The 22,526-nt window shown below is 54.7% G+C and overlaps 2 protein-coding genes across 2 annotated transcripts; both read right to left on the reverse strand.

The window, feature by feature from the left end:
- Positions 1 to 3,704: 3,704 nt before the first annotated feature.
- Positions 3,705 to 17,852, reverse strand: LOC140265291 (uncharacterized). The gene is made up of 14 exons (XM_072361200.1): positions 17,501 to 17,852; positions 17,136 to 17,263; positions 16,451 to 16,711; positions 15,783 to 15,889; positions 15,498 to 15,594; positions 14,904 to 14,976; positions 12,024 to 14,231; positions 10,351 to 10,412; positions 9,903 to 10,056; positions 9,460 to 9,716; positions 9,174 to 9,259; positions 8,556 to 8,680; positions 8,168 to 8,279; positions 3,705 to 4,371 (listed from the first exon to the last, which is right to left on the reverse strand). Exons 7-14 carry the CDS (start codon positions 12,091 to 12,093, stop codon positions 3,705 to 3,707), a joined length of 1,533 nt encoding a protein of 510 aa, XP_072217301.1. The 5' UTR covers positions 12,094 to 14,231; positions 14,904 to 14,976; positions 15,498 to 15,594; positions 15,783 to 15,889; positions 16,451 to 16,711; positions 17,136 to 17,263; positions 17,501 to 17,852.
- A 2,752-nt stretch (positions 17,853 to 20,604) lies between these two features.
- Positions 20,605 to 22,526, reverse strand: LOC140265351 (SUN domain-containing protein 3-like). The gene is made up of 3 exons (XM_072361266.1): positions 22,067 to 22,526; positions 21,222 to 21,308; positions 20,605 to 20,712 (listed from the first exon to the last, which is right to left on the reverse strand). Exons 1-3 carry the CDS (start codon positions 22,256 to 22,258, stop codon positions 20,605 to 20,607), a joined length of 387 nt encoding a protein of 128 aa, XP_072217367.1. The 5' UTR covers positions 22,259 to 22,526.

Raw genomic sequence — 22,526 nt, forward strand, 5'->3', positions numbered from 1 at the left:
TGGGACCGGGTGCTCTTTTGGGGTTCCTTCCTGATCCAATTGTTCTGTGATTGTTTGGCACGTCCTGCTGGGCAGGACACTGACGGACACAAGGCACAAGTGCTACAGAATGAGAGCTGAGCAGCTGCATCAAGCAGCAGAAAAATACTCACTTGGGTAATACGACAAGGCAGCCAGAGAACACCAGGGAAGCCAGCGGTGTTGCACGGGACACCCCCATGTCCAGCAGCGAGGGGGCCTGCAGGGGAGGAACAGGGAGGTTGTGAGATGTCCTGGTCATGGCTGAGGCACAGGGGACACGAGGAGCCCGAGGCAGGGAGAGCTGACAGCACTGCAGCACCTGCACGGCTCGAGCAGATGCCCAGGTCCTGGTGGGCCGTGTGCGGGCTGAGTGAGGCTCACGGCACTGCCCGGCCTATGGAGAAACCTACGGCTCACCTTGCGGACGGCTCTCCTGAAGTTCTCTTTCCCTGACAGCTTCTCGAGGAAGTCGTAATAGAACTTCATTTCGAAGCTCAGCCCGTCAATGAGGAGCACTCCGACGCCCTTCAGGACAACGGCAACGTTCTCCCCATTCTGCAGGCAGCCGGAGAGCAGCGACACGGTGCTTTGGATGCAGGTCTGCGCTGTCTGCCGGCTCACAGAGGCGTCTGCGGCCACCTGGCTGCACTTCAGGAGCTCCAGCTTCCTGTGGGCTGAAAAAATACCAGGGACGGGGTTGATGATAAGGTTGCTGTTCCACCTTCTAAGGGACATCATCCAGATCAGCCCCGCGTTTGCATGGGCTCCTCTGGTGGGAGGTCTGCTTCTGAGATGGGATGTGGTGGCCCTCTTTGCCCCGTCCACAAAGCCAGCAGAGCTTTAATCCCCCCTCATCCTACCTGGCAGGGACTCCCTGCGGGACTTGAGGTGGTGCCTAGCTCTGAGGTTGCTGGCCAGGTGAAACACGGGCCAGCACAGAGTCACGGTCCTGTCCTCCATCATGATCTCCTTGGAGACGGTGTCAAAGGAGCCGAAGGTGGGAATCCAGACCCCCTGCGAGTGGAGGAGGAAGAAAGGGCGGAAGAGTTAAGAGCTGGCTGGAGGAAGAGCTGGAGCTGGTCCTGTGCGGGGACAGTGCTCAGGAGCCCCCTCCTGCTGTTCAAGAGGCACAAGCCAGCGCAGCGGGGACAGCATTGGGGCTGCACCTTCCCCTCGCCCTCCCTCCCGAACGCAGCTCAGCAGCGAAACACAGGGTGAGTTTCCTGCTGTGTGTGCAGGGCAAGACTCAGAGGAAGTCCAGGCTGAGCCAGACAGGGCGAGGAGGAACCAGACAGCCAACAAACACACCTTGTGCACCAGGAGCTGCTCGTGTATGAAGGTGGCCACCGCATCCCAGACGGCAACTCGCTCTGGAGAGCAAAGGAAAAGCTGGTCACACTCTGCATCTGCCCCTTCCCGGCACCCCTCCCACTGCTGGGCAGGATGGAGGTGGCAGATGGAAAGTGCCATCTCCATCCCAAAACTGGCTGCAGCACCGCTCCCATGGTGGCTGTGGGCCCGTGTACCTTCAGTCTCGCTGCGTATTTGTCTGGAGGCACGGCCCACCATGGGGCCGTCCTCGCTCATCCCATGTTGCTCCTTGTTGGCGACAGCCATGCTGGAGCTCATCCTTCAGATGCGTCTGCTCTGTACCAGATGCTCCTTCAGGATGCAGGACCCACCTCCGTGCTCTGCCTATACCCCCCTTTGGGTTGGCCATGTCACAAACGCCACCACGGCAACGCGGTGACATCATGGCCAGCTGCCCATGATGATGCTGGCACTGCTGACCCATCTCTGCTTTCTCCCTCTCCTGGCCCTGTGAGTTGAGGGCTGACCCTGGGGTGAGGATGGGGCTGGGATGTGTTGCTGTTCTCTCAGTTCCCCTGGGCCTTGGGGACACCCCTGGTGTTCCAAAGCCTCTGTTGGGCTCCCTCTTGCCATGGGTGGGCAACAGGAAGGGGAAGAAGGCAATGGGGGGCAGTTGGGGCTGAGCAGGCGACATGACCGTGACTTGGCCACGTTGTTCTAGTGCTCACAATGGGTCCCTGCACCACAGGGCACTTGGGGGACCCTGGGTGTCTCCGCAGCCCTGAGGACCGGGCATCAGGGGCTGGGAATTAATGGATGGCATGGAGGGGACTGTCCGTGGCCTGTTCCAGGGGGACCTGGGCACTGTCACTTCCAGCCCTTCCTTTGCGCTCTATGGGGCTGTGCAGAGAAACGGATCTGGATGGGGCAGGCTCAGAGTGCCCTATTGGATGGCCCAGAGTCACCATGCAGGTAGGACAGGGGATGTGGCTTCTGTCCCCAGGGGACCCACGTCCTGCCCCGGGTCTCTTGGCTGCTGCCAGTCCTTCTCCTGCCCCGAGTCCTTGGGGACAAACCCTGCAGGGACAAGGCTCCTCCTTGCCAGTGCAGCGCTCTGACATCCTCTGATGACCAGTGCTGCCCTCTGGTGAGCAGTGAAGACCCCGATGATCAGCGACACCCTCTGATGATCAATAAATCCCTCAGCAAACCTACACTCTCTGTGTCCGTGTCCTTGTTCTCATGCTCAGCAGGGACTGGCCACCTCACAGTTCTGGGAGGCCTCCCCAGCTCCATGCCATGCACACCATGTCCTGCACCCCTGTGGGCTTCCCCTCCCTCTCTCATCATCCGCTCCAAAGTCCTAAAGGATGGAGCTCCTCATGTTGCCATCAACCCCAGTACCCTCCCTCTGCTCTCTCTCAGTTCCTCCGTACATTTCCTCCCAAAGCCTTCACCCTTTGATCCACCTCTGCATGGACACAGTGTGACCACAACACCCTACTTTTAGCCCCTCTCTTATTGCAGCCACTTGTCACTCCTTTGGGTCTGCTTTAGGCCGCGTGCCTCAGTGCCCCAACCCCCTACCCATCACCCAGAACAAGGGCTGCATATCCCCACCCATGGACACCTCCAATCCCTTCCCTCCCTCCCCTTCCCTCCCATTTCCTCTTTCCCTTTCCCATAGCACACAAGCCCTCCAAGGCCAAAATCCAGCTGGCCAGGTGCCCTGCCAGGCCAAAAGGCAGTGGGCCAATCCAGGGGCTTGGAAAGGCATTACAAGGGTTAGGGTTAGTGTAGTGTTTGGGGGGGATGTTTAATGTGTACCACAAGGGAATTTGACGCTAGGGCAGTGCAGTCGGTAACTCTGTGTATATATATGTATACAGATCCATGTGCATATTGTGTTTTGATATTGTTTATTTGTAGGTAGATGTATATATTAAGTATGATGTAGTGATGTAGAATAGCAAGAGGAAATATTACTAAGCCGTGACAGTCTTTATCCCTTGCCTCAAACATTTCCAGCTCCTAAACAGGCAAGGGGTCTTGGAAGAGTCCTCACTCTCTCTCCTTGTTCCTTTGCTTTTCTTCAAGGAAGTGGTGTGCAGGAATGACACAAATGGGTCTCAATGACCCAAATGGGACTCAGCAGCTGTTTTGCAGCCGCCAGTGGAGCTCTGTCTGTCCTGGGAAGCTGTCATGGTTTTGTAATGTTGCTGTCAATATTAGAAGGTTCATACTCCAGAAAAATACTTATCCCTGGTGGCCTAGTGGTTAGGATTCGGCGCTCTCACTGCTGCAGCCCGAGTTCGATTCCCCGTCAGGGAACCATCCTCTGCTGCCAACCCCTGGGATATGTAGCTAGAATGTCACAAATGGGTCTCAATAACCCAAAAGGGACACAGCAGCTGCTTTGCAGCCGTCAGTGCAGCTCTGACTGTTCTGGGCACCCCATGCCCAGATCTGATGGTGGGGGACTCCATGGGTGGGCTGGACTCAGCACGAGATGCTGCTGCCGCCATCTCTTCGGTGGGAGATCCTGTTCCACCCTTTATGGGCAGCAGCAACCCAGATGGGACAACAGAGGGCTCCTTGGGCAGGCTGGGCTCACCATGAGATGGTGCTGCTGCCATCTTTTCAGTGGGAGACCCTGTTTTTTCCCTTATGGGAGGCAGCAGTACAGATCTGTCGCAGGACTCCTCGAGCAGGCTGGTCTCTCCACGGGATGTTGCTGCTGCCATTTCCTTGCCTTGTTCCCACTCTTCCCTGCTCTTCTCAGCCCTCTTCCTCAGAAGTGTCACCGAGTCACATGCCCGAAGCGCCAGCCTGGATGGTTTGTCTGGGGTCTCATCTTCCTGCAGTTCGGGCAGTGCAACCTCACGCTCGGCTTCCCCTGCTCCTCCTTCTTCATCGAGGAACTTGACCCGTCTTGTTCGGCCCAGCCCTTCTTGGTTATCCGTTCCCTCCTGGCCCTGCAGCTGGCAGCTCATCGGCTGCTCTGGGGCTGCAGGCACTGCCCGGATGGGTGGCAGAACACTGAAAGGACACAGCGGGAGGGGTCCGCCTGAGTGGCTGATGGCTTTGGGGCCGCATCCCTCAAGGCTGAGCCAGGAGCCTGGGCTGTAATGCAGCCTTCCCCACAGACAGCTGAGCGGCTGCCCCGGGGCTCTCTGCTGATGTGGAGAGGGGCCAGCCCTGTGAGCTGGGGGACCCAGGGGAACCCTGCCAGGCCAAAAGCTGAACAGGAACCGGGGTGCCCTGCCACGCCAGAAGCCAAGCAGCCGGCACAGAGGGCCCTGCCAGACAAAAACCCGGCGGAGCCAGGGAAGCCCTGCCAGGCCCCAAACCTGCCAGGCCAAAAGGCGGCAGGCTGGCTGGGCGGGCCCTTCTGGGCCTGATCTTCTGTGCCCTTTGTCCGAGAAGTTGGAGTGAGCCCCAGGCCAGAAGTGGCTGCCTGGATGCTGTGTCTTGGGGCTCTGGAGACAGGCTGGGCTCAGCCCTTGAGAAAGATCTGGAATCTCTGATGAAAGCTGGCCGTCCAGACAGGGAAGCCCTGCATGGCCAAAACCCAGCTGGCAGACCCAGGAGTCCCTGCCGGGATAGAACCAGCTGGCTGGCCTGTGGGGTCCCTGCTAGGCCAAAACCCAGCTGTCCCAAGGCGCCATACCAGGTCAAATGCCAGCCGGGTGGCTTGAGTGGGCCCTGCCAGGCCAATAGCCGGCCTGCTGGCACATGGGGTCCCAGCCAGGCCAAAAGCCAGCTGGCAAGGAAGGCCCTCGGGTGAAAGCCATCTGGTCAGATAGTTGCAGGGCACCAAAGGCCGACTAGGGAAGCCCTGCCAGGCCAAGAGCCTGCCGCCGGCCAGCAAACACTGGCAAGGCCAAAAGCTGGCTGGCCGGCTTGGGGATTCCTACCAGGCCAACATCCAGCCTGCCTGGGGCTCACTGCCTGGCAACAAAATGGCTGACTGACCCGCTGGGCCTGTGAGGCCAAAAGCCAGCCACAAAGTTGGGGGCTACCTTGTCAGGCCTGAAGCTGGTAATCCGGTTAGGGGGGCCCTGCCAGGCTAAAAGCCAGCTGTCTGGTCTGGGGGGCACTGCCAGGTCAAAGGCCTGCAGGCCGGGGAAGCCCTTCCAGGCCAAAAGCCTGCAGGCCGAGGTCCCTGCCAGGCCAAAACCCATCCTGTCCGAGGCTCCCTGCCAGGCTAGAAGCCGGCTGTCCGGCCTGTGGGGCCTGGATTACCTTGCATTCCCTGATCACAGTTAGTGAAAGAAGTTTTTCTCCTTAGATTGTTGCTGCTGCTCTCTTTGTTTCCTTGTGCCCAGCTCCCATCTCCCTACCCCTTTCCCTACTCCCTTCCCATTTGTCGGGGGCCCCACAGCCCTACTGCCCCTCTTCCCCCACCCCTGTCACGGGCAGATTGATCCAGATAAAAAATGGCACCCGCTGACATCCTTTGTGCCCCGGGGCCGGTACCTTGGTCTTGGCTCTTGCCACGCTCCCTGCATGGGGCGGCACCGTAACCATGTGCTCCTTCAGCTCTGGAGATGGATGGGTTTCTTTGGATTCCTTCCTTGTGAAGTTTTTAATTCTTGCGTATTTTTATCCCACTGAAAATCGTTGCGTCTTATTCAGTTCAGATGCGCTGTCAGGTGTCACGCGCCACAAAGTGGTGTCCATTCCTTTCTGTTGGCAAGATGGTTTCTAGCACCGGGAGCAAGTTCTGACAATAAACGAGTGGGTTTTCTTCCCCATTTTACCCTTCCAGCTCACAACCTTGGCAGTCACACCCGTGACATTTACATTCACGTCCCTCTGCAGCGCTGTGCCTGCTCCTACAAATATGAGGAAGAGCACAAGCATGCTCTGAACCATGGGAGTGCTTGGGAGGACTCTTGGGTTTTCTTTTCATGTAGGTTTTCATCTTGCCTCCTTTTTTCTTCACGTGGATAGTAAAAGACCACAGTAAGACGTGGCTACTTCTGGTCTGCTGTAAACAGATGTGTGCCATGGCACTCTGTGCTGGGGCGTAATGGCTTGTTCAGCTTCTCTGTTGGCTGTGTTAGTCACATAGTTGTCACGATGCTGCACAAAACAAAAATGCCCAGAAAGCCCAAAGAGATAGAAAGGGGAGTGGGCACTGGTGATCTCAGTGCAATCGATAAATACTCGCGGGCTGGTGATATGTTGGAATGCAATAGATCTGCACTGGCGGTGTGATAGATGGTTAGCTCATGTTGATCAGATGTGAGTATGGATGGTTGATCACATCCCCTGTTAGCACCGTGGCTGTTGAAGTTAGATGTTCCAGCCCTCCCTCTGGGTGAATGGAGCTAAGTCCAGCTGGCGACCGGTCACAAGTGGCGCTCCCCAGGGGTCGGTGCAGTGATTGTCCCCCTGTACTCAGCTCTGGTGAGGCTGCACCTCGAGTTCTGTGTTCGGTTCTGGATCCTGCACTGCAAGAAAGACACTGGGGGCCTGGGACCTGTTCAAAGAAGGGCAACAAAGCTGGCGAGAGCTCTGGAGCACAGGCCGTATGAGGAGCATCATCAGTTGTTCTGATGCCCTCTCGCAATTCTTTCCCCCTCCACCAGCACGAGAGCTGCCTTAACAAGACACAATGACACTCGCACAGACATTGCTGAGGTTTATAAGGGATAGGGTTTATTAGGGTATATAAAGCCCGTGATGAGGTTTTATTGGCTGTTTCGCCCCTCTGCATTTCACTCTACATCTCCTTGTGTGGCCTGGAGAAGAGAAGGCTGCAGGGTGACTTCATTGCAGCCTTCTAGTACAGAAGGGGAGTTTACAAACAGGAGGGGAGTCAACTCTTTCAACGTGGGTAGGGTGTGCCCTTCCTGCGGGGTAGGGCTTTGGTCTTTGGAGCCGGACACCTGGGAGACCCCGTTTCGTTCCTTATGGGTGGCAGCAATCTGGCTCCCAGGGTGGATGACTCCTTGGGTAGGCTGGGCTCGACACAAGATGTTACTGCTGCCATCTCTTCAGTGGGAGACCCTGTTGCATCCTTTATGGGCGGCAGCAATTGAGCTCTGACAACTGATGGCTCCTCGGGCCGGCTGCGCTCGACGCGAGATGTTGCTGCTGCCATCTTTTCAGTGGGAGACCCCGCTTCTTCCCGTATGGGTGGCAGCAATCCAGATCTGTTGTGGGAGGACACCTCGGGCAGGCTGGTCTCACCACCAGATGTTGCTGCTGCCATTTCCTTGGCTTGCTCCCGCTCTTTCCTGATCTTCCTAAGCCTCTCCCTGTGATATTCCACCGAGTCGCAGGCCAGAAATGGCAGCATGGATGGTTTGCGTGGGGTCTGCAAGGGCAGGCTGGAGAAAGATGGCGGCTCTTGGCTGCAAGCTGTTGTTGTCTTCTTCAAGGCCGAGTGGCGGCGTGAGGCCTTGGCTTCTTGCCGCTTGGGCAGCGCACCCTCACGCTGGGCTTGCTCTGCTCCTCCTTCTTCACCGAGGAACTTGACACACCTTGTTCGGCCCAGGTCTGCAGGCACTGCCCCGATGGGTGGCAGAAGTCTGAAAGGACACAGCGGGAGGGGTCTGCATGAGTGGCTGATGGCTTTGGGGCCGCATCCCTCAAGGCTGAGCCAGGAGCCTGGGCTGTAATGCAGCCTTCCCCACAGACAGCTGAGCGGCTGCCCCGGGGCTCTCCGCAGATGTGCAGAGGGGCCAGCCCTGTGAGCTGGGGGGATCCTGGAGTCCCCATCCCAGCACTCTTGGGCGGCCACTAACAAGCAGCGACCCTTTGGTGTTAGGGAAAGGGCTCCTGTTGGCTCAGCCCCATGCACATCATACACCTCCATCCTCACCTGTTGGCAATGCTCTCCTTCTGCAGTTTGCTCCTTATCCTTCGGAACAGCTCTCCGTCAACACCTGCAGAGCTCAGGCGTCTGATGTAGGTTGGAGTGCTATCAAATCTCACTGCAGTTGGGAAGGAAGAGGAGATTCGCCGTCAAGCCTTTGGCTCGCTCACAAGCAGCACTCAGGCCTGTTCCCAGAACCCCCCCTGAATCCATCTCTGTCCCCACTCCTCCTCTCTGCAGTTCAGCTCTGCAGCACCTTCCACTGAGGAAGAGCAGGGCCTGAGATCCCCACATCCTCCTGCCATAGCCAGGGATGGGGGTACGTCACACCCAGCACCTTCCTTTTGGACAGGCCAACCATAACCTAAGGGGAAGGACCTGGAAGCCACTTTACCTTTCTTGCCCTTGGAAAGAGGTGGCAGCGTCTCATCTTTTCTTGGCTTCTGTGCCCCAGAGGTGCTCCCGGAGGACTTGTGGTGTATCAGGGGCAGCACTTTGGGTACCAACTCCATTTGAAACCTGTAAGCGAGGAGAAGGCAGTGAGCGGTGTGATGCAGTGCAACAGCAATCCTTGCTGCTCTCTCTCTGCTCGTCTGCTCACAGGCACGTTTTCGTGCTGCATGAAGGCTTTCTAAAGCCATTAGCAGGGTCACTTGGGATAGGAGGAGGGGAAACAGTTTCAGGCGGAAAGAGGGAAGACTGGCTTTGGATGGGAGGAAGGTTTTGGCTGGAGGGTGGTGAGGCACTGGGATGTCTTGCCCAGAGAGGTGCTGGGTGCCTGGACAGGCATTCAAGGCCTGGCTGGACCAGGCTCAGAGCAACCTCATTTGGAGGTAGGTGTCCCTGTTCCCCGCAGGACAGTGGAACCGGGTGCTCTTTTGGGGTTCCTTCCTGATCCAATTGTTCTGTGATTGTTTGGCACGTCCTGCTGGGCAGGACACTGACGGACACAAGGCACAAGTGCTACAGAATGAGAGCTGAGCAGCTGCATCAAGCAGCAGAAAATACTCACTTGGGTAATACGACAAGGCAGCCAGAGAACACCAGGGAAGCCAGCGGTGTTGCACGGGACACCCCCATGTCCAGCAGCGAGGGGGCCTGCAGGGGAGGAACAGGGAGGTTGTGAGACGTCCTGGTCATGGCTGAGGCACTGGGGACACGAGGAGCCCGAGGCAGGGAGAGCTGACAGCACCGCAGCACCTGCACGGCTCGAGCAGCTGCCCAGGTCCTGGTGGGCCGTGTGCGGGCTGAGTGAGGCTCACGGCACTGCCCGGCCTATGGAGAAACCTACGGCTCACCTTGCAGACGGCTCTCCTGAAGTTCTCTTTCCCCGACAGCTTCTCGAGGAAGTCGTAATAGAACTTCATTTCGAAGCTCAGCCCGTCAATGAGGAGCACTCCGACGCCCTTCAGGACAACGGCAACGTTCTCCCCATTCTGCAGACAGCTGGAGAGCAGCGACACGGTGCTTTGGATGCAGGTCTGCGCTGTCTGCCGGCTCACAGAGGCGTCTGCGGCCACCTGGCTGCACTTCAGGAGCTCCAGCTTCCTGTGGGCTGAAAAAATACCAGGGACGGGGTTGATGATACGGTTGCTGTTCCACCTTCTAAGGGACATCATCCAGATCGGCCCCGCGTTTGCATGGGCTCCTCTGGTGGGAGGTCTGCTTCTGAGATGGGATGTGGTGGCCCTCTTTGCCCCGTCCACAAAGCCAGCAGAGCTTTAATCCCCCCTCATCCTACCTGGCAGGGACTCCCTGCGGGACTTGAGGTGGTGCCTAGCTCTGAGGTTGCTGGCCAGGTGAAACACGGGCCAGCACAGAGTCACGGTCCTGTCCTCCGTCACGATCTCCTTGGAGACGGTGTCAAAGGAGCCGAAGGTGGGAATCCAGACCCCCTGCGAGTGAAGGAGGAAGAAAGGGCGGAAGAGTTAAGGGCTGGCTGGAGGAAGAGCTGGAGCTGGTCCTGTGCGGGGACAGAGCTCAGGAGCCCCCTCCTGCTGTTCAAGAGGCACAAGCCAGCGCAGCGGGGACAGCATTGGGGCTGCACCTTCCCCTCGCCCTCCCTCCCGAACGCAGCTCAGCAGGGAAACACAGGGTGAGTTTCCTGCTGTGTGTGCAGGGCAAGACTCAGAGGAAGTCCAGGCTGAGCCGGACAGGGCGAGGAGGAACCAGACAGCCAACAAACGCACCTTGTGCACCAGGAGCTGCTCGTGTATGAAGGTGGCCACCGCATCCCAGACGGCAACTCGCTCTGGAGATGAAAGGAAAAGCTGGTCACACTCTGCATCTGCCTCTACCCGGCACCCCTCCCACTGCTGGGCAGGATGGAGGTGGCAGATGGAAAGTGCCATCTCCATCCCAAAACTGGCTGCAGCACCGCTCCCGTGGTGGCTGTGGGCCCGTGTACCTTCAGTCTCGCTGCGTATTTGTCTGGAGGCACGGCCCACCATGGGGCCGTCCTCGCTCATCCCATGTTGCTCCTTGTTGGCGACAGCCATGCTGGAGCTCATCCTTCAGATGCGTCTGCTCTGTACCAGATGCTCCTTCAGGATGCAGGACCCACCTCCGTGCTCTGCCTATACCCCCCTTCGGGTTGGCCGTGTCACAAACGCCACCACGGCAACGCGGTGACATCATGGCCAGCTGCCCATTATGATGCTGGCACTGCTGCCTGCCCCGCCTGGCACTGCTGACCCATCTCTGCTTTCTCCCTCTCCTGGCCCTGTGAGTTGAGGGATGACCCTGGGGTGAGGATGGGGCTGGAATGTGTTGCTGTTCTCTCAGTTCCCCTGGGCCTTGGGGACACCCCTGGTGTTCCAAAGCCTCTGTTGGGCTCCCTCTTGCCATGGGTGGGCAACAGGAAGGGGAAGAAGGCAATGGGGGGCATTTGGGGCTGAGCAGGCGACATGACTGTGACTTGGCCACGTTGTTCTAGTGCTCACAATGGGTCCCTGCACCACAGGGCACTTGGGGGACCCTGGGTGTCTCCGCAGCCCTGAGGACCGGGCATCAGGGGCTGGGAATTAATGGATGGCATGGAGGGGACTGTCCGTGGCCTGTTCCAGGGGGACCTGGGCACTGTCACTTCCAGCCCTTCCTTTGCGCTCTATGGGGCTGTGCAGAGAAACGGATCTGGATGGGGCAGGCTCAGAGTGCCCTATTGGATGGCCCAGAGTCACCATGCAGGTGGGACAGGGGATGTGGCTTCTGTCCCCAGGGGACCCACGTCCTGCCCCGGGTCTCTTGGCTGCTGCCAGTCCTTCTCCTGCCCCGAGTCCTTGGGGACAAACCCTGCAGGGACAAGGCTCCTCCTTGCCAGTGCAGCGCTCTGACATCCTCTGATGACCAGTGCTGCCCTCTGGTGAGCAGTGAAGACCCCGATGATCAGCGACACCCTCTGATGATCAATAAATCCCTCAGCAAACCTACACTCTCTGTGTCCGTGTCCTTGTTCTCATGCTCAGCAGGGACTGGCCACCTCACAGTTCTGGGAGGCCTCCCCAGCTCCATGCCATGCACACCATGTCCTGCACCCCTGTGGGCTTCCCCACCCTCTCTCATCATCCGCTCCAAAGTCCTAAAGGATGGAGCTCCTCATGCTGCCATCAACCCCAGTACCCTCCCTCTGCTCTCTCTCAGTTCCTCCGTACATTTCCTCCCAAAGCCTTCACCCTTTGATCCACCTCTGCATGGACACAGTGTGACCACAACACCCTACTTTTAGCCCCTCTCTTATTGCAGCCACTTGTCACTCCTTTGGGTCTGCTTTAGGCCGCGTGCCTCAGTGCCCCAACCCCCTACCCATCACCCAGAACAAGGGCTGCATATCCCCTCCCATGGACACCTCCCATCTTCCACTGACCAATGAAGCCCTCTGATGACCGGTGACATCCCAACTCAATCAATGAAGCCTTCTGATGGTCAGTGAACATCTCTGACAACCAGTGGAGCCCTCCGACAACCAGAAAAGCCTTCAGATGACCGCAGCCACCTTCTGATGTCACTGCAAGCCCTCTGATGGCCTGCAGCTTGCTGCTTCGTGTGCAGGGAAGAAAAGGGTGGGAAAGAAAGATGTTGACATCAGTAATGGTCTGTAATGTTTGTGTCACCACTCCTGCAGAACCACGGGCTAGTGTCTGTGACAAGTTGGTGATGTGTGCTGTTGTAACTCAGACGTTTGTACTTTGTGTGATCCCGTGTTTTATTCAGCTTACACAGCGCGATGTATCCTCCGTGTGCTTTGTAACCACTGCAACTGGTGACAGACAAGGCCAACAGGTCAGGGCAACATTTGTAACCGAGCCCCCAAACTCCTTTGGAGCAATTGTGTCCCACTGAAGTCCCTCTTCCCACGCCAAGCGGGAATGAGATGCACAATCAGCCAGGGTTGGCCTTGCCGTGTCTGCACCCCATCATGTGTGGGTACCTGCAGTGCCCAGGCCAGATGATGTGCCCGGCAGTGCAAAGCCGGCCCACGTGTGTGCAGATGGCAAGGAGCGTGCCTGCAGCATCGTGCACCGACAGGGCCGTGTGTGGAGGGCATTCCCCATTGCAGCTCCGTGCTACCTGTTGTGGTTTGGGGATGTTTTGTAGATATCCCACATCAGAACATCACGCAGAGCGGTGGCAGTTCAAGAGTTCACCTTCTGGTCCTGTGGCCTGCCTTCTTTGGGCACTGTGGCTCTCAGAAGGGAGGGGAGGAGTGGCATTTCCCCAGAGGACTTTGAGCCCAGAGGAAGAAAGATGGAGCTCCCGGCAGGATGCCAGTATTTGACTTACGGAGATATTGTTACAGTTACCTGAGTCTTGGAAATTACAATACAAGGACATTTCGACAAGGAATTTCAGTACAGTATTTTACCATCCAGTGCTGCTTATCCAAGCTCATGGCCTTGTTCAGTAGAGCATATAAACACAAACAGTCTGGAATCCATGTACAAACTTTCAAGTCCTCCGAGAACTGATAATGCTAATACTGCATCATCAGTTCATCACCAAAAATGATAAGTACCATCATTTTCAAAACCCAGTTATTTTGTACCTCTTCCTGAGACACCAAAGAAGTCTCCAGAGAAAACTGACAGCATCGTGGAAGAATAACACTGAGTATAACGTCCATTAACACTCCCGACAGGAAACATCAGTCTGCAAACGGGAATCTAAGTTGAATCAGTGCAATCCCAGGTGGTCTTGTCTTCTGCAAAGCAAGTGAAGAACCACAGTGTGAACATAGTTTGAAAAGTTAGATGTGTTACACAGAAAAAGATCAGAACTCCTCAGAGGGCACAAGCAAATCTCCAGCAACTTTGGGCAGACGGTTCTTTTGCTGAAATTAGCAAGACTGTGAGGAAAACAAAGCAAAGCTACGCCCTGGATTGGTGCCACAGTTTGACATCCCCTGAACAGCAGTCTGAGTCCCACTGGCACGTGAGCAGACTCCAGGCAAGGAAAAACAGTCCAGCCACACTTGAGTTAGAAGAATAGCTTAAGTGATGGATTTGCTCACAGTAGGCAGAGGACGGTCACAAGCCGGCTCTAATAACACTGCTGTCAAGAGGTGATGATGTTGCTGCAGCACTGCAGCTACTACTGAACTTCCCAGTACATCAGTAGCCAAATATGCTACTGAATAGGAAAGACAAAAATATTTTAAAAAAATCTCTCAGTCCTTAAGGACACATTCTAAGTGACGAAAGGTAAAACAAAGCAGAGCCCAGAGCTGTATTAAATCTCTACTCGGGTCACAATTCCTTTGTCGCCATATCTGATTGCTCTTTTGGTTTCTGAAAGTGCTCGGTAGAAATCCAAGAGTTTACATGGATAAAACCTCAGGATAACATCCATTTACTTACACGCTACTATTGTCAAATAATCCAAGTCAAGTCTACTTTACAAGGAAGTGTGCAACAAGCAGAAGAAGCGAAGAAGAACGTCACATTGAGTTCACACTCTTCAAGGTGCAAATCGCAGCTATTCCTGCCCAAAACGTTCTGTTTCTTGAATTGCAAATAGCAGCTTTTCCTTCAGCTGCTCCTAATTATTCTAGGGTGGAAGGTGCAAGCGACTGAAACTGAAAAGAAAGAGAAACCTGAAGTATTGAAGAACAGCTTAGACCACCAAAAAAATCCACTAGGAACACAGGCATGTGAACTGTCCTGTTCAGAGGGATAACTGCATTTGTACCCTCTAAAACAGCTGTATCTTGACGTGCATTTGTCTGTGAGAGTTAAAGCACAACAAGCACTTGAGCAGGGATAACTTTCCAGAACTGGCAACGTATTTAGTAACAACTCTCACCTTATCTCTCTTCTGTATCTGAAATTTAAAATCTGAGCATCTTCACAAAGCACCAGCAGAACTGAGAAACTGAGCAGAAGCTCCATTTCCTCCAGCCAAGAGGGAGCACGAATGCGGCTATTTGTTTTCATTGCCAAGATCGGGTCTGGTGATCATGAAAGATCGATCCCAGACTCTTTAGAAGAAAGTACTACCTTCAGTACTAAAAGTAACTTGCTGTTTTTAGTGGTGTGCCAATCCACGGCATTTACAATGGAATCAGCTCCACAACAAAACTGCTTTTCAGAAGTTCAACTATTACTCAGCAGAGCTTACTGCCATCACCCAGTGATTTGCTTTCACACAATCTCAGCCACTTCCATATCACACCCACTTCCTACAATCTGAAAGGAGATTGCCATCCGTAAGAACAGAACCACGGCAGAGTTTGAGCCTTCGTACTTACCAGGAGTGACTTCTAGGGAACCAGTTTTCCTTCCCAACTTTCTCAACGCAAAACTTTTGGGGTCCGTTGCTCCCTGTACAAAAAGCAAACAATGAATTCTTAGGTCTAACTGCCCGTGTCTACCAGTAGGTAATACATGACAACAGCGCAAGAAAGGCTCGAAAACAAGATTAGAACAACTTGCAGAGCACAAAGACATCTGTCTCTCACTACATCCCTCTGAAGAAATCCACGTAGTGAAATGCAAAACTATCAAGCGGTTTTCAAAGAAACTCAACCACTGCATCACATTGTTGGTTTAGTACTGGAAGGAATCCCTGCAGTTTACCTAGTCCTTCCACTCTGAGCAAGCAGGGATACCCAGAGCAGGCTGCCCTGCCAGGACCATGTCCAAACCATCTACAGAGTCACTGATGCAAGGCGTGTTCACATTCCCTGTATCTCTATTTCTATCACAGCTCTACCAATATGCCAGAGTCAGAAAAAAGATTCCATATAAATTTATGAAAAAATACCCTTAAACACACAGCTTGGTCCTTATTAGGAAAAAAGGAATTAACACAAGCATAAAATGCATTAAAGAGGGCTCGTTACCCATGAGGTCAGCAAATCCTCCCACTGGTAATCCACACGTTCCAGTAACAAACTGTAGAAGTCTCATTCTCTTCTCGTTATCTATTTCTTTCATAAACTGAAAAATAATAATTAACACTGATGTTAAGATTAATATTGAGACGTTCACTTCCCCATCACCCCTCGGACAGCTGGATCAGCAGTTATCATTTATATTTACACGCTACGTATCTGTTGAGTAATTCTGACTGCTGCTCACTAAGCTGTTGCTGTGTTCTTGTGAGGAAAAAGAAGAAGTCTACAAACCTGCCAGAACCACAGCATCTGTCTGCTGGTTCTGGTATAACGCCGGTAGATGGTATGCCTCTGCCAGTCATTCGGATCCATTTCTTGCATTCCACACAGGAACACCTCTAGGGGAGAAAATGGATCAGAAACATGGAAACTACAAGCTAGTTGCTTCTACAGCAAGACTATTGTACTTAAATACTACTGTCATGAAGTACATACTACTGTACTTCAAAGCACCTGCTCGTTTTTAATATTAAACTCTCAGACTTCCACAGCAAATAACATCTGCTCACAAAGAAAACGTGGAGAGGCCACAAAAGAGAAAACCCAGTCACGACAACGTTTGTATTCAGACATTCAAACTAGGAATGTATACTTTGCCATTGCCTAACCGTACCATTCTGTGCTAGAAATACGATGTTCTGCTGCAGAGTATAATTTGGAGAGAACAAAAGCAGCTAAAAGCTGGTCCACTCAGTAATTTAACCATCCACTGATATTCGGTTCTTATCTCCCTTGCTTTCCAATTGCTCACTCTTTAAACACACGCAAATCACATTGTCAAGGATTACAAAAACACCATGAGCCAAAAAAATTACGCTGGCAGAATCTTAACGTTAGAAATATGTCTAAGTTGGTTGCAAAGAAGAAAGTGAAGAACAACACACTAACCAAATACTCACTGATACAGAAGGCTTCTCTCACGTGAGCATCCTGAAAACAGAACCGCCAGCCTTAATGAACTCTGCTCTTCAGACACTGACTGAAATTGAAGGATTACGTGGAGCAGCCTGGATCTGGCAATAGTCAAAGAATCCTCTACCTCCAGCTCCTTAGCATCAAAGTACCGCAGACACTGCTGTGGCAGAATTGCGTTGAAGCCTTCAAAAAAAGCTTGTGTCTGTTCCTCAGCGCTTCGGGAAAGTCTCCATTCTGCTACCAGCCTGGAAAAGACACAGAAGGATCATTTAAAATGGGCTACGCTAACCCAAGTTCATCTCTGTTAGTTTCTTTTATCATGAACCATAAGCTGTGTTAAGAGAAATGATGGAAAGCTCTGGGGATAGAGCACTGTATAACTGTATTCTAACTGTATTTGCAACCTTCACTCTGTGCAAACAATTCTAACTTAAAACCCTATCTTTCCAACCACTCAACTACGGAAAGCAGTTTAGGCTCAAACAGGAGGCAGCACTGATGACATTAATGAGAGCACAGCAGTCCCTTGCTATTCGGAGGAAGAAAAAAATGCAGAGCTGAAATCATCTGATATCTAATATCCTCCCCAGAAATCTCAGTCATTATTCACGACAAGGTAAAATGGAGGTCAAGTGGTACTGGTGAAGATAAGGAGGACTGCTAGCTTACCAAGAAACGACTACGTCCATTTGGAAAGCTCCATATTTGTTTCTGTTAATCGCGAAACTTTGCTCTGTGGTAGAAACTCCACTCTCCATTCATAAAAGGGAGAAAAGCAGGCAGGAGACCTGAAGAACCTGAACCCAGGGAGAAGCAGATATGATGCTGAATTCAAGCCTAACCCATCCAGAGAACTGGAATGTAAAGGAGAGATGAAACTCTCCTTTAGAGCGTAACACAGGACCCAGAGTGTGACAACAGAACATTGCTTAAGCTGGAGCCTGAGCTCTCCCCGGCTTCTTCAAAACCAGAAGAGAACGGCCTTCTGCACGCGACGCAAACACAAACCGCCCTCCTCGGATCCCGACACTCACCCTCCCTTTGCCCGCTTCTCTCGCTTCCCTTCAGGGCAGCGCCGGCCCCTTCAACCCGACGCAAACCGGCTGCCTACACCTCAGCCTTCCAAGGCCGAGCAAAGCACGCCGCCGAGCCACGGCTTGGCACCCGGCACAGCGCCCGCTGCGCTTCCCTGCAGGCAGCATCCCAAGGCCGCACCGACAGCTCCATCCTCGCACGGCCTTCCCCGGGAGGAAGCTGCCCCCCGACCCCCGCCGCACTCGCTGCCACCGCACGCCGCCAGCGCCGCCAGCTCCTCCCCCGGCAGCCCCTCCGTGCCCCCGCACCGAGGCCCGACCCCGTTCGCAGCGCACAGCCCGCTCCTCCCGGCCCCGCTCACCGGCCCCGCAACGCCGCCATGCCGCCACGGCCCGGAAGTGCTCTCCGCCGCCGCCAAGCACTTCCCGTCACGTGGCTCAGGCCGGTCCGGGGCCTGTTGGGGGGGTGGGCGGCTGCCGGAAAAGGACCCCGTCATTCACGTCTCATGTCGCGTCTTTTCTCTCGCTTTCCTTCCTTCCCCTTCCCTTCCTTCCTTGCTCGCCCTCGGCCCCCTCCCCTCCCTTCCCTTGGCTTTCTGGCCACCCTCGCTATCCAGCTCTGCACCGGAGATGCCTCCAGCTGCTCATCTCCGCAGGCAATCGATGGCTCGCGCTGCGTTTCCCTGCTCGGTGCTCTTGACAGACTCTGCTGTCCTCACTGCGGAGTGATCGATCCTCGAGAGCAGCTCGGCAGAGAAGGACCTGGGGGTCCTGATGGACGATACACGTCACGTGGGCCAGCAGTGCGCTCCTACAGCTCGGAAGGCAAATGGGATCCTGGGCTCCATCAGGAGAGGGGTGGCCAGCAGGGACCGGGAAGCGATTCCCCCTCTTGACTCGGCTCTTGTGAGGCCCCATCTGGAGTGCTGTGTCCAGGTGTGGAGCCCTCAGTACAAGAAAGAAGAGGAGCTGTTGGAAAGGGTCCAGAGGAGGGCGACCAAGATGATCAGGGGACTGGAGCACCTCCCCTGTGAGGACAGGCAGAGGGAGCTGAGCTTGTTCAGCCTGGAGAAGAGAAGGCTGCGGGGTGACCTCACTGCAGCCTAAAGTACCTGAAGGGAACCCATATGCTATATCCAGGGGGTGACCTCATTGCAGCCTAAAGTACCTGAAGGGAACCTATATCCAGGAGGGGAGTAAGCTCTTTGAAAGGGCTGACAATAGCAGGAGTAGGGGAAATGGATTTAAGTTGAAAGAGGGCAGATTTAGGTTGGATGTCAGGGGGAAGTTCTTTGCTATGAGAGCGGGGAGGTCCTGGAACAGGATGTCCATGGAGGCTGTGGATGCCCCGTCCTTGGAGGTGTTGAAGGCCAGGTTGGGTGAGACCCTGGGCAACCTGATCTAGTCAGTAGTGGAAGTTTGGTGGCCCTGCCAGGCATGGGGGTGTTGGAGCTTCATCATCCTTGAGGTCCCTTCCAACCCAATGAGGTTGAGATGCAGCCATGAGGGGTCTGGAGAACCTGATGGGGCTAATGGGGAGCCAGGATGGGTCAGCGTGGAGAAGAGGAGCACAGGGGAGACCTCAAGGCTCCTGAAGGGAGGTTGTGATGAGCTGGGGGTCCCGTGTAACACTGGTTAAGTGGTTATGGGGTCTATGGGGTGGCTATGGGTCTCTATGGGTCCTTATGGCTCCCTATGGGTTCTCTATGGGTCCCAATGGGTTTGTATGGGTCCCTATGTGTCTCTATGTGTCCTTATGGGTCTCTATGTGTCTCTATGGGTTCTGAAGGGAGGTTGTGATGAGCTGGGGGTCGGCCTGTGCTCCCGTGTAACAGTGAAAGGATGGGAGGGAACGGCCCTGAGTTGTGCCAGTGGAGATTCAGGCTGGACGTGAGAAAATAGTGCTGCTCCTAAAGAGTGGTTGGGGGCTGTAATGGGCTGCACAGGGGGTGGTGGGGATGGAGATTCCGCGTTGAGGGCTGTGGTTGAATGAGAGCTATTGGTGATGGGTAGATGGTGGGGGAGCTTGGAGGGCTTCTCCAACCTTGGTGATTGTGGATGGGAGGTTGGGGTGGGCATGGGAAGTGGAAGAGGATCAGAATGGGGGATAGGAGGGGTGGGATGGGGGAGGGACCCTTCGGGAAGGGACAGGGGGACTCACTGGGGTGATTCTGGGGAGACAACAGGGGACTCTATGGGTCAGAATGAGGGAACTGAGAGGGATATGAGAAGGGGTAAAAGGATCATAAAGGGGAATAGAAGGGATGGGATGGGATGGAAGTGAAAGGACCCTTAGGGTAAGAATAGGGGGAGTTGCTGGGGGGGACAGAGGAGCTGGTGGACAGAATGGGGTGTTTCATGGGGGGTGGGGAGGTGGATAGGGGACTCTAGGGGTTGGAATGGGGGACTGGGGGGGGGATATTGGTGGGGGAAGAGGATCAGAATGGGGGAATAGGAAGGGTGGGATGGGGTGGGGTTGGGGAAGGGACCCTGGGGGTCAGAATGGGGGTAGGGAACTGAGGTGGGGGGGAGTCCAAGAGGGCTGTAGGAATCAGAATAGGGGAACTGGAGTGCGGGGGCTCTGAAGGTCAGATGGGAGGGGGACCAGGGGGGACAGTGTGACCCTGGAGGTCAGAGAGAGAGATAAGGAGGGACGGGGCGGGGGATGTTGTAGGTGAAGTGTTGGGAGGGTGGAAAGGGAGGCAGTGAGGTACCCTGGATTGGGGGGAAGGAGGGGTGGAATGCAGCGCAGCTCCCCACACCAAGCAGAGGCCCTGAGCACCGCAGAGGTGGCATGGGGCCAACACAGAGCGGCCCGCAGCCCCCACCCCCTTAGCCCCGGCCCCCTCCCCAGTGCCTCCCCCAAACACCCACCCAACTCAGCCCCGCAGCTTCTCCCTCCCCCCAACCAGCCTCGAGCTGGGCAGAAAGTTATCAGCATCTCTTCATTGAATGATCAATCCCTAATTAAAACCCTCTGGTAGACATCAGAGTTTAGGGGTTTTTAGGGTTTATTAGTTTTTTTTGTTTGTTTTTGTTTTTTTTTGGGGGGGGAGGGGGGTTAGGGGTTTTTTAGGGGTTTTTAGGGGTTTTTTTAGGGGGTTTTAGGGGTTCCCATGGATTTCCACCCGGTACACGCAGGTGTATTCCATGTTCCCCCAGTTGCTCTGCACTTCCACTTTGATCCTTTGATAGGCTTGAAGGGGCTCCTCCTGCCAATACAAAGAGGAGAGGCTTCGTTATGGGACCAGAGCCCCGTAGTGCCCCATAGATCCCACTGTTCACCCCATAGATCCCACAGCTTCCCATAGATCTCATAGTGCCCCATAGATACCACTGTTCTCCCCATAGATATAGGTAAACCTAATAGATAGTCAATGATTTCCTGGAATTCGGATCCATATTCAACAGTTGTTTAGCATGCAGACCCCCCCCTCTTGTTATCACCCATCTTATCAGTGTGGGAATCAAATGTTGTTTCTGCATTTAGAACAAGATAAGATTCTTTTCTTTCAAGGTCTCACTATATAAGTGAAGCAGTAGCAGAGGAGAGGCTTCGTTATGGGCATGGGAAGAGCCACAGCACACAAAGTGCTTCCAAAGGCTTCCAAAAGGGACCCAGCCGGAGTCGGCCATGTTGGAAAGCAGAGGGTGGGCAGGAAACCTCTTTCTTCCCGTGCCTTGCAGGCAGCCCGGCCCTCCCCCCTTGCACTTGCCATACCTGAACATGGAAGGTCTGGGCGATCTCTCCGTCCACGTCATAAATGAATGACCCCAGGAGAGTTTCGTTTTCGTTCTCATCCACTCCCTGAAAGACAAGAGATGATGGCGGTCACACTGAGGCAGGCCATGCCATAAAGAACACACCAAAGGTGGGAGCCCTTCCAACCCTCCCTCTGCTGGGCTCTGATGGGTGTCTGTGGGGCACCGTGTGTCTCTGTGGTGCTCTGTGAGCTCTTGTGTGGCTCTATGGGGTCTTACAGGGCTCTATGTGGCAGTTATGGGGCTCTGTTAGGTGTCTGTGGGGTCCTTATGGGGCTCTATGGGGTGTCTGTGGGCACCATAAGGCTCTACGGTTCTTTATGAGCTCTTGTGCAGCTCTATGGAGTCTTACAAGGCTCTTTGGGGCAGTTACGGGGCTCTGGTGGGTGTCTGTGGGGCACCATGAGGATCTTTGGTTCTCTATGAGCCCTTGTGTGACTCTATGTGGTCTTACAGGCATTATGGGACTCTATGGGGTGTCTGTGGGGGCTCTCTATGGTCTTTTGTTGTGGTTATGGTGCTCTGCTTGTTGTCTCTGGGGCTCTATAGGAGTTCTATGGGGTCTTATGGGGCTCTATGGGGCACCATGAGGCTCTTTGGTTCCCTATGAGCTCTTCTGCAGCTCTATGGGGTCTTATGTTGTGGTTATGATGTTCTTTTAGGTGTCTTTGGGGCTCTATAGGGTTTCTATGGGCTCTTATGGGGCTCTATGAGCTCTATAGGGGTTCTATGGGTTCTTATGGGACTCAGTGGCAAAGCTGTTTCCTCGGGACACTCCATTAGCAGCAGCAGGCAGAGCCTTACCAAGATGGCAAAGTCTCGGGGGGCGCTGCTGACATCCCCAGAGGGAGAGACCGCCTTGGAGACGTGCCACATGGTGACAGCCGTGGGCCAGATGTTCTCCGGCAGCTGGATGACTGCGTGGCCCTGAGAGCCTTGGAAAGCCCAGCAGCTGCCAGCAGAAACATCGGGCTGAAAGGAGAGAGACGCGTCCATCAGGCAAAGGATGGTGGGCAAGGAGCACAGACCTTGTCTGCTATGGGGCTGCCCGTCATGGAATGCTACTCAAGGGACAGGAGGGCAAGATGCAAAGGGTTGGACAACAGCTCTGGGCTCAGTTGCCTTTCTCTGCTTGCACAGAGGTGGCGGGGCAGCCCTCCCCAGCATCTGTCAGCCCAGCACCCTCCCAACACTGATGTCAGTGATGGGAAGAGTGTGGGCTGAGCAGCAATGCTGGGCCAAAGGAAAGTGATGTGCAGCCAGA

Source organism: Excalfactoria chinensis, unplaced genomic scaffold, assembly GCF_039878825.1.
Source record: "Excalfactoria chinensis isolate bCotChi1 unplaced genomic scaffold, bCotChi1.hap2 Scaffold_84, whole genome shotgun sequence".
In the NCBI taxonomy this organism is placed as follows: Eukaryota; Metazoa; Chordata; class Aves; order Galliformes; family Phasianidae; genus Excalfactoria; species Excalfactoria chinensis.

Excerpts from the sequence above, each read along its gene's own strand:
- LOC140265291 (XM_072361200.1), bottom strand. The coding sequence starts at position 12,093 with ATGTTCACTGACCATCAGAAGGCTTCATTGATTGAGTTGGGATGTCAC. Across the intron at positions 9,260-9,459 it reads TCAGGAGAGCCGTCTGCAAG|GCCCCCTCGCTGCTGGACAT; the intron begins GTGAGCCGTAGG and ends CCTCCCCTGCAG. Across the intron at positions 8,681-9,173 it reads TGCCTTGTCGTATTACCCAA|GTTTCAAATGGAGTTGGTAC; the intron begins GTGAGTATTTTC and ends CCTCGCTTACAG.
- LOC140265351 (XM_072361266.1), bottom strand. The coding sequence starts at position 22,258 with ATGGACGCGTCTCTCTCCTTTCAGCCCGATGTTTCTGCTGGCAGCTGC. Across the intron at positions 21,309-22,066 it reads CCCGAGACTTTGCCATCTTG|GGAGTGGATGAGAACGAAAA; the intron begins GTAAGGCTCTGC and ends CTTGTCTTTCAG. Across the intron at positions 20,713-21,221 it reads CCCAGACCTTCCATGTTCAG|GAGGAGCCCCTTCAAGCCTA; the intron begins GTATGGCAAGTG and ends TTGTATTGGCAG.